At 51.8% G+C, this 11008-nt stretch overlaps 1 protein-coding gene across 2 annotated transcripts in view; it reads right to left on the bottom strand.

The window, feature by feature from the left end:
* Window positions 1–7132: 7132 nt before the first annotated feature.
* Tbc1d22b (TBC1 domain family member 22B) overlaps window positions 7133–11008 on the bottom strand; it is a 53016-nt gene continuing 49140 nt past the window's right edge. For both annotated transcript variants that reach the window (XM_021633461.2, XM_021633463.2), the window contains one exon: window positions 7133–9138. In XM_021633461.2, coding sequence (XP_021489136.1) covers window positions 9010–9138 — 129 coding nt within the window. In that variant the 3' untranslated portion in view covers window positions 7133–9009. The remainder of the gene's footprint in view (window positions 9139–11008) is intronic.

Below are 11008 nucleotides of genomic sequence, written 5' to 3'. Positions count from 1 at the left end.
GAACCACAGCGATTTGGGATCTTGGTATCTGCAAAGCTCGTTCAGGATGCTCTTCAGATATATACCAAGATCCATGCATGCTGGAGGCTTTTTGTTTGGTTGGGTTTTTTTTAATGTGCATTAGTGTTTTGCCTGTTTGTGTGTGAGGGTATCAGGTTCCCTGGAACTGAAGTTATAGACAGTTGTGAGCTGCCAAGTGGGTGCTGGGAACTGAACCCAGGTCCTCTAGAAAAACAGCCAACGTTCTTAAGCACTGAGCCATCTCTCTAGCCCCAAATATTCTTATTTGAAATGGCAGAACTGCTGGTTAAGAAACAGCTCAGTGGGTAAGCCATGTGCCACAAAAGCACCTGAGTCCGAGCCTCTGGAACCCATGTAAAGTAAACGCCAGCAGTGTGAGTGTGCATCTGTAACTTTCCTGTTCCTATGGCAAGATGGGAGGCAGAGACGGGAGAACTCTCTCCCATGGGGGCTTGAGAAGAACAACAATAAAGGTTTCAAGGTGAAAAGGTAGGGAGTGAGGTCTTCTGCTGCACACACACATACATCACACACACACACACGACTATAATCCCAGCATTTGGGGAGAGGCGGCAGCTTGGGATGCAAAGCAACTCTCTCTCTCTCAAAAAAAGTCAATAAAACAGCGCCTGCCAGATGACTCCGAAGGTGGAGGTTTAATAGAATGTGGTATATTTACATACGCCCCACCCTATTCCCTGTTATCCGTGTGTGGGAACGCACTAGGACGACTTGCAGGAGCCGGCTCCCTCCTCTCAGCATGCGCGTTCTGGGGTCTGAACTCAGGCCGCCAGCTGTGGTCGAAGGCGCCTTGACCATCGAGCCGCCGAGCCAGCTCGCTCATCTACTCCAGACCAGGGCTTCTCAACCTTCCTAACGCCGCGACCCGCGACCCTTTAATACGGTTCCTCACGTTGTGGCGACCTCCCACCACCAAAAACAAACAAACAAACAAAACCATCAAATTACTTTAGTTGCCATTTCTGAATCGCGACGTAGACGTAAATGTTTTCTGACGGTCTTGGGCGACCCCTGTGAAAGGGTTGAGAACTGCTGCCTTAAACCGTCTTGTTCCACTACAGCTGAGGGAATGATGACGGGGGAAAAAAATGTCTGGCGTGTTCCACATAAGCACAAAGGTTCAGCCTGCCGTTGGCTAGACCCGCAGGTACAGGCCACACCCACAGGGGAGGCCAGCTGCCTCTGGTTGTGGCAGGATTCCGGGTAGGTGACAACCTTCTGTTAGGCCACGCCCCACGCCCCACCCACTTCCTGCTTGGATCCCGGGAAGAGCTTGGTGGAGTCCTCTGTAGGCAGGGTGTAAACCTGGGAAGAGAGGTGGGAGAAGGTAGGCCGGCTTGACTGTGGGTCCCACAGTTGACGTGCATTCCTGCTGCTCCTACTTTTTTAAGATTTATTTTATCACGCAAATGTGTGCAGTTGTGTGCAGGTACCTACTGAGGCCAGAAGCAGATGTCAGGTCCCCTGGAGCTGGAGTTACAGTTGTGGGCCACCCCAACACGCACGCTGGGAAGGGAAGTCGGTTCCTCTTCAAGAGCAACGTATGCCCTTAACCACCAAGCCATCTCTCCAGCCCCCGCTGCTGGTGTTTTATTGAAGGGAACTGGCCACGACCCCATCTAAGGAGGCTGGGAGTTGGGATCCCTGGCTAAGCAGCCAGCGTCACCTTCCCAGACTCTAGAACACAAGTCAATGAACTGAGACAAAGCTTTGCGAAGGTGAGTTTTCAAACGTTTACCACAGGATGCACAGGAAGTCAAAGGAGTCTCTTCTCTGCTCCGCCATGTAGGTTCTAGGCATCAGGTTTGGCAGGGAGCACCTCTACCTCATCTCTCCAGCCTGAAGCTGTCTGGTTGTTGGCTGTTTATGTGCGTGGGTGTGTTGCCCGTATGTCTGTGTTCCAGTGGCATGCCTGATGCCCACAGAGGCCGGGAGAGGTCTTTGGATCCCCTGGAACTGGAGTTCCGGGGTTGCGAGGCACCCTGGGGCTGTTGGGAACCAAACCCATGCCCTCTGGAAGAGCAGCTCATCTTAATGGACAGGCCGTTTCTCCGGATGGCTGAAGTGGTTTTTGTTTACTTTATTCTCTGCGGAGGCAGGGAGGTGGCTTCTGTGTGACCAGCTCCTTGACAGTACGCTGGAGGCAGCTGCAGCAGAGCGAGGTACAGGGACCAAAGAACCAGGTTGCATGAGTTCAAGTCCTAACCCTACTCTTTACTATTGGAGCTGAGGAAGCTACTGGACTGCTCCAAGCCTCAGTTTCCCCACGTGTAAGACAGAGCAATGCTAATGACAGCACTCGCTTATGGAACTGCTTGGAGGATAAATTCTTGCCAGACAGATGTTGCTGTCCTTGGCAAGTGCCTGATCACTGCTGAATACCACTGCAGACTGGAGACAGTGCTTCTGTGCTGTATCTCCACTTTCATCTGATTTCTATTATTGTTGCTGTTATTGTTATTATTGGCGCTGAGGATGAAACCAGTCTTGTGTACTCCAGGCAAGACTCGGCCACTGATCCACAGGCAAAACCCTCTCCTATGCTATTTCTACCGCCCATTATCCAAGAGACACAAAAATACGGTGTTTTCCTCTCTTTAAGTTGGTAAAGTTATAAAGAAGTTTCCTTCAGCTTTAGACTCTTATCTGTAAGCCACGTCCAAGCAAGACACGTCTTTGAAAACCTAAACCAAACACTTCTCTTTGCGAGCAGGGGGTGGCTCCGGGTTGGGCTGCAGCTCCGCTAATGATGTGAACCGCGATTTCCCTGCGTGGGGTTCAGGCAGGGTGACCCTGAGGCTCTTTCATCACCTCTTGAAAGACTGAGATGGGCAAAAAGGAGTCTTGATGTAGTATTTCAAGGCAAGTCCTGCCTTTCTCCCTGCTCTCTCATCTGGGCTCACAAGCCGGCGAGGCAAGCCTGAATTTCTCTCCTGGAGCTACGGGCGGACACCTGGGGTTTGTGGATACTGGAGGGTGACTGCAGGTGAGGTCCCCGTCCCTCCCCTGTGATGAGCCAACCTTATGTGTGTCTGGTGGGAGCAGGGAGCTGGGACGGAGGCCCTATGTTCTAGTTGGTTCTGTCTTTTATCTAACTCTTTCATTCTACTACTCCTCTGCCGCCCCACCCCCAAAGGTAAGATTCAAGCTGAAATATAAGAAATACAGTCTGATGGTTCCTTTCAAAGGAACCCCATACCAGCCTAGGGCCAGTTAAAATCGAACAGACAGCACTAGATCCCTGCTAACGCCTGCTGCCCAAACTCTGCTAAACTACAACCCCTCCCCCCAACTCCACCCAAACTGGAGGTATGCACTGGAAAATTACTAACAGTCAAGCTTGTCGTGCTTCTGACAAGCTTGAAAATGAACGGGGTGAAACAGAGACGAACCCACTCACAATTACTCTGGAGAAAAAGACACAGGTAAGCAGCAAAAATAAAGTTAGGACCCAGAGGACATAAAAGATTGTCCCTCCCGATTGCTCGGTTATGAGGGAAGGGAAGGATCAGCTCTCCACAGGGTTGGTAAACTCTCCTCCACACCTCACGAATGTGCCTCGCGTCCTAGGCCGACAGAGTCACAAACCATTTTGCTTTGTCTGCTCTCACTTTACCAGCTCTCGTTCTGAAGTGTTCTGAAGCGAGGGTCAATGCTTCTCAGATGATGCCATCAAGAAGGGATGCCTTGGGCTTCAAGAGAGAACTGTTTTAGTAATTTACTTACTTGAGACCAAGATCGGAGTCTCCTGTAACTCAAGCTCGCCTTCAGATTCCGTAGGTAGCTGAGGATAGCCTTGAACTTCTGACCCCGCAGCCTCCTCCTCTAAGTGTTAGGACTGCAGCCACCATCTCTGGTTTATACTGGACTGGGCCTCAACAACCAGGGCTTTGCGCTTGGCAGGTAAACATTCTGCCAGCTGAGCCTTGGGAGGAAAATGTCTCAGAAAACCAGAGGCTGGGGGTGGGGCTCTGCTTCGGACAACTTAATGCTGTTTTATGTATACAGAGCTGTATCAAATTCCTGACGCCTTTAATCAAGCTTATTTGATAAGTGCTTGGCAGTCATCCGGTATTTTATCTTCTAGAGGTATCTGTAATCAGTAATTCGGGTGGATATTTTGGAAGTACTCAAAAAAACAAAACAAAACAAAAAGAAACGAGGCCTGATCCTGGAGCTAGACTTGCAAGCAGCTGTGAGCCGCCACGTGGATGTTGGGACCTGAACCCAGGTCCTCTGCAAGAGCAGTAAGGGCTCTTAACCACTGAGCCGTCTCTCCGGCCCCTGCTTTCAACAGTTTTCAAGTCGCAGTCAAAATACTTCAGGAGACACTCAATTGTCTCCATAAATGAAAACCGGAGCTTTTGAAAAAGCACTAGTTAAAATGAGCTATTTTAACTCTCTGGATTACTTGGTTAAATTATATCAAGCAGAGAAAATGCCCACGGTTTACAGCAAACATCAAACTCTGAAGTCAGTTGAGTCAATGTTAAATTACCTTCATGTGGTTCTGATAAAGTCTACTTGCAAACACCTTTTTGTTGTTGTTTTGTTTTTGGAAACAGGTTTCCTCCTTGTAGCCAGGGTTACCCTGGAACTCACTCTGTAGAGCAGGGAGGCGGAACTCAGAGATTTGAGGTGAGCACCATCACCCTGTCCTGTCCGCCACAAACCTTATAATTGAATCCTGATACCTGTTCTCCTCCCCTCCCCCCCCCCCCCGTCCTCCACTGTAGCAGACCCATTAGCTAGGCAGATGGCTGTCTCTAGAAGGCTAATCCGCCAGCCTCCCTGTGACTCCATTCTGCTGTCTGGGGCAGCAAGACACTACAAGTACGCTTTTACTTCCCCTCTTTAACACCTTCTGTTGCTTGAAAAATAAAGTGTTAGCTAGGCCAGGTGGGGGTAGCAGCGCACACCTTTAATCCCAGCACTTGGGAGGCAGAGGCAGTCTGACCTCTGTGAATTCGAGGCCAGCCTGGTCTACAGAGGGAGTTCCAGGACAGCCAGGGCTCCACAGAGAAACCCTGTCTCAACCATCCAATAAAGAAACAAAGAAACAAAGAATAAAGTGTTAACTACTGTTTTTCTCTGTTGTACACCGTGTGTGTTTGTGTGTGTGCGTATGCGCGTGTGTGCGCACTCGCAGGCCTTCAGCGACTGACCGGAAGCGAGGGATGGACCCCTTGAGCGGGAATTTGAGGCAGTTACCAGCTGCATGATGTGGGTGCTGGCCTCCCAGATGAACAAGCACTTTTAACTACTGAGTCATAGCTCAGCCCCAACTCTCTGCCATCTGGAATATGAAGACACAGAGAAATACTTCTTCCTATGGACTTCAAAACAGAGTGCTCCTGAGCTGCCAACTTGGGGATGCTGTGTGAAGGAGTAGGAAATGTTTATTTTGTATAAGCTACTCATTTTGGTTCCTTTCACGCACAGACAAATTTATTCATAACACAGCTCCTAATGACAGCAAACAAGAAACATTCTTTTTTTTTTTTTTTGGGTAGCATTGGTGTTCTGCCCCCAGGTGTGTCTGTGTGAAGGTGTCAGATGCCCTGGAACTGGAGTTACAGACAGTTGTGAGCTGCCCTGTGGGTGTCAGGTCCTTTGGAAGGCTAGCCAGTGCTCTTAACTGCTGAGCCATCTCTCTAGCCCTCGAGAAATACTCTTTTTGAGACAGGGTTTCTCTGTGTAACAGAGCCCTTGCTGTCCTTGGACTTACTTGGTAGACCAGGCTAGCCTTTAACTCAGAGATCTGCCTGTCTCTCAAATTCTGGGTTTAACGGTGTGTGCCACTGTTGCCTGGCTCCAGGAAACTCTTAAGTAGAATCTAGGCAGTCATTTTGGAGTAGAGACATAATTCCAGTCTGTCCTTTGTAGAGGAAAATACAAGCCAAGAAACTCTTCTGATACATTTCACAGCGAAGTTCCCAGTAACAAAGCAACCCTGAGCTGGAGAGGAGGCTCAGGGATGAAGAGTGCTCCCAACTGCTCCATGCTCACTGCTCCTCCCCCACCAGACCCCCCTCACTTCCCAGCAGGCATAAGCGCCTGTCATCTCAGCTCCAGGGGATCCGATGTCCTCTTTTGGCTTCAGCTGGCACTTACACGCCACTTGGCACACATACAGAGACACAAACATAAAAACGGATAAAAATGTAAAGAGTGAAGCCATGGCCAATGACCAGCAAGCCCTAATGAAGACAGGCTGTCAGTCGTCAGCGAGGGACAGGCTCAGTCCCCCACACACCTTCTCTATGGTGTGGCTGGAGACTCGAGCCTGGCAAACCAGGTGGAAGCCCACATGCTGCCCCGCCCCTCTGCTGCCCTTGGCTCTGGGCTGGAGCTTCCTCTGTGAACAGCAATGGTGGAATCTCAGCATCTGGGAGGCTTCAGACTGGAGGGTCAGGAGTTCAGGGCCACCCTCAGCTATTTAGTAGGCCTGAAGCCAGGCTGGGTTACAAAAGGCACTGTCTCGTTCAAAACCAAGCGATGAAGGAATTAAGCCAGCTCTTTCCTGCCCAAGTCCTGACCAGGTCAGATGACTGGGCTGGGGAGTTCAGGAGGTAGGGCCACAGATCCAGCTGGCTCGGAAGTCCACGTTCATCCTTACCTCCTTTATGGCATGGACTCCTTTGGACATGTGAAGTAATCCATATAAAGGCTTTGTTACAGTGCTGGCACATGACCCCTGACACCAGGGGCTTTGCCAGATGCCAGCTGAGCAAACAGGTCACTTTGCAGTCTCCTGTCCAGAGGAGGGACTGAGCCTTTGCTCATGTCCCCTGGGAATGCTGCTTGTCCTATACAAGGCCTGACCCCGTTCCATTTGAAGATTTTATTTACATGTGTCTGCCTGCCTGCCTGTCTCTGTGTGAGTGTATGCCACATGCATACAGAGCTTGCAGAGGCTGGAGCTATAGGCGGTTGTGAAACGCCTGAAGGGGGTGCCGGGAAGTACAGCAGGCACTCCTAACCACCGAGCCATTTCTGCAGCCCCGACCCCCTCCATACCAGCCAGAAAACCCCAGGGGAAAAAAATCATTCCAGGTTACGTGAACTCATAAGACAAAAGCTCATGACGGAGGAGAAAACACTGTTTATTTACAGTCCGTTCACTTTATCCACAATTTCCCATACAAACATAAAACTAAAAAAATAAAACCACCACTTGGGAACACAAGTGTCTTTCTTTAATCAGTCTGTGTGAGGGAGGGTCCCGAGTCCTCTCCTCTGTGAAGGAGGCTACTGAGGCACACCGAGGGATGGCGGGGGATGGGAAGAGCGCCTGAGAAACACCTTGGCTGAGGGGCCTAACTCACCGGGTGAGGCGTGGCCGGGTGGGGCGTGGCCTGTGGTGGAGTGACTGACACGGGCAGGTGAGCTCAAGGTGGCACCTGGGAACACTGCCTGGCTTCCCAAGAGGGCCGTGGCCTCCATCCTCCCTTCTCTACTACCAAACACCAGACAGCTCAGAGCTGTGGGGAGTGAGGCGGTGACAGCAGGGGACACCCGGTGCCACTTTCTGGAAAGGGCCCCCAATTTTGGGGAACGCAGGGGGCCCCCTCTTGGTGCTGACTTGTCAGCCAGCTCTGTCCTGACCACAGTGCTGACTTCCCACCAGGGAAGACAGAGTCTGGGGCTGTAAAACCTGAGGAGGCCTTCCGGCCCTGCAGTCCTTCCCGGGAGACAGCCGGGGTTCAGGCAGAGGAGCTCAGCAGTGGAAAGGGAAGGACAGGCAGGCGCCCACCAAGGCCCGGGGAGGGGCGGGAGGAGAGCGGAAGCCAGGAAGGCTGAGACACTGATTCTGGACAGATTGCTCCTCTGTGGCCACCGCCTCCAGATGGCTCCCAGGTCTCTCCTGAAGCTACCAGCCCAGTAACTTCATCCTGTGCTAATGACTAGATTGCTTTCACATGTCAACGCACACTATAAATATAAAATCATATCTGCTACAAAGAAGACAGATTTGTACACCTTTACCATATACATAATAACACAATTTATACATAATATCTTGGAGTGGTTCCCCCTGGAAAAAGGGTTCAAAGAGGTGGTTTAAAAAAAAAAAACCAAAATGGAACAACCCTCTTTCTCCATCCCCTGCCCTGTTCTCTCTCAAGGGACCATCAAATGCTTGGTCCCTGGGGTCCTTCCTGACTGGTTCTGATGGGTTAGTCTGGATACAAATTCAGACATGTGACAAAATGCTGATGGGCTTGTACATATTCTCACACACACACACACACACACACACACACACACACACACGCACACACACACACCCCAGAGGGGGGCAGATAACAGAGGAGGAAAGGGAAAATGTGGTTCCTAGCCCTGGAGTGTAGGCCTCTCCTCAGAGTTGTGAGCATGGCGTGTCCTCCACCTGAGAGGGAAGGGCTCACTCACTGTGTCACTGGCTCAGCTGGGGCAGGAGGAGCAACGGAAACGAAGGGGAAGAAAGGGGGGGCGGGAGCCTGCCGGAAACAGAATGTCTCTGACCTGTGACCAGATCAAACTGAGTCACAGAAAGCAACAGCATTAGAACCTAATATCCCCTGCCTTGGGCCTATTAGAAAATTTGTGGTTCTCCTGTTTGAAAAAGAAAAGCAAAAGAAAACAGCACCAGCTGGTTCCTGGCAGAGCCAGCAGGTGCGCGTAGGGACGGTGTGGGGCAGGCCCGGAGCCTCCCCTTCTTTTGTCCAGTGTCTCCTGGAGTCCCCTCCCCGAGCCCGGCCCCCACACACGGCACAGAATACTGACAGTGGTCCCAGACACACATCCCGAGACACAAAGTGGCGGATGCTGTGAAGTTAAGACCTGGGTGGCAGAGGCGGCGGGCGGGCGAGCTTTGTACAGCAGGAGTGGTTCCTGGCCGGGGTCCACGGCTTGCACGGTGGCCACAGTGATGAAATCGCCATCAGAGACGGGGGCGGTCCGGGTCCCCAGGGGAGACAGCACCTATCGGCGGTAGTGGTTGGGGGCGTCGGCAAACATGTACTTGAGTCTGTAGGCCTCGGCCAGCAGCAGCCCGATCTCCTCGTTGCCCCAGTGGATGGTAGGCAGGTTCTGCAGCAGCATGAGGAGGCCCTGCGAGGCAAGGACGGCCCTTCACGTCTGCAGTCTGGGGCTGGGCCGCACTGGCCCTCAGGCCCAGCCTGCTCCTGAACACCTGGGCCTTGTTCAGTGCACAGAGTCTGAGAACCCCCCCCAGCCTCAGCACATACCACAAGCGGAGAATGCAGGGAAACAAAAAACTGTTTCTCAGTTGCCCTTTGTTGGTTTGCTTTTTTTCTTCCAAATTTCACTTGCTTATTTTTTATTTTTGTTTTTCTGAGACGGGGTTTCTCTGTGTAGCCCTGGCTGTCCTGGATCTCACTCTGTAGACCAGGCTGGCCTTGAACTCAAGTATGGTAGTGTATGCCTTTAGTCCCTCAGGCAGATCTGCCTACCTCTGCCTCCTGAGTGCTGGGATTAAAGGTTTGTGCCACCACTGCCCAGCGGGATTTCATTTATTTATTTTTGGTTATTCAGAACTGTGGTATTCATTCTTATCCTTCTGATTATAGGAAGAATCGCTCTGGGCTGGGCAGAGGTCGGTTGGCAAAGAAGCAGAAGCAGGAGCCCCCGAGTATGAACCCAGGACTGGGGAAGCTGTTCCTGGTGGCTAATGCTTATGCTCCCAGCACTGGAGGAGAAAGACACAGCATGACCCCTGGGGCTTGCTGCCCAACCAGCCCAAATGAAGAGCCCCAGTTCTCAGGGAGAGAGCCTGCCTCAAGAAACAAGATGAGCTGGAGACACAGAGGCACTTGCTACTCTCCCAGAGGATCTGGGTTCAATTCCCAGCACCCCCAGTAACCACATGGGGGCTTAAAACCATCTAACTCCAGTTACAGGGGCTCCAACGTCCTCTTCTGGCACCAACAGGCACCAGGCACACATGTGGTGCACAGACATACATACAAAATAATAAATTTAAAAACCGGAAGTTAAGCCAAGTGCGGTAGTGCATGCCTTTAGTCCCCCCCAGGCCTCTGTGAGTTCCAGGCCAGCCGCTCTACACAGCAGGTTCCACAGCGAGCTCCTGACAGCCCAGGCTATAAAAGGAGACCTGGTTTGCAAATCTTTAGCCTTGTTTACACCCTGTGGGATGCACTGTGAGTAGAGCAGGGAGGCCAGAGGGCAACCTGAGAAGCTCTCCTTCTACAGAGTGCGCTCCAGAGTGCGAACGGAGTCAGCCTTGGCAGCAGGCTCCTTCACCCACTGAGCCATCTCACTGGCCTCTTCCACACCCGCTCTTACAGAAAATTCCAGTATTTCCATAAAGACTGAGACTGAGAAACAGAAACAACCAACATGCGTGGCCCCACTGGGGAGAAGGGCGCCACTTGCGGTACAGAGCCATGCCTGACTTCTAACCCTAGCTTTAGTAGTCACTTTCCAGAAGCTTCTGAATAAATTCTGTCCTGGTCAAGCTCCTCCCTCCTCCCTCCTCTCGCACAGAAGAGGATTAGTTGTGAGGAGCCGCTCTGCCACCTGGTGCCAGAGACTGGAACTGCAGCTTTCCACCTCTCTCTGCTCCCCATCCCGCCGTATCTTAGGACAAGGCTGCAAAAATTAGAAAAGTCTTCAGATAAAGATGGAGAAAGCAAATAACCACGGCCAAGGGGCATAGGTGCTGGTCCCAAGTCAGGTGCACTTAGCAGGGGGAGGGACTGAAGATTTCTACAAAGCAGTTCCTCAGGAGTAAGCAGGGTACCTACTCAGGTGAAAGAGCTGTCTGTAAGGCAAGCACTAGGGGGAAGCCCGCAGTGAACATTCGGGGGCCAAGGCTGCAGAACAGGGCCTGGCTCTGGCGCCTGCTGGAAGCCAGGCATCTCCGAGGAAAGGGAACAGCGCAGAAAAGAAACTGCCGCCACAAATGAGGGGGTACTGGCGGCTCCTGCGATGGACCCTA

This window comes from Meriones unguiculatus, chromosome 16 (assembly GCF_030254825.1).
Source record: "Meriones unguiculatus strain TT.TT164.6M chromosome 16, Bangor_MerUng_6.1, whole genome shotgun sequence".
NCBI lineage: Eukaryota > Metazoa > Chordata > Mammalia > Rodentia > Muridae > Meriones > Meriones unguiculatus.
This window is presented reverse-complemented; position numbering and strand designations above follow the sequence as displayed.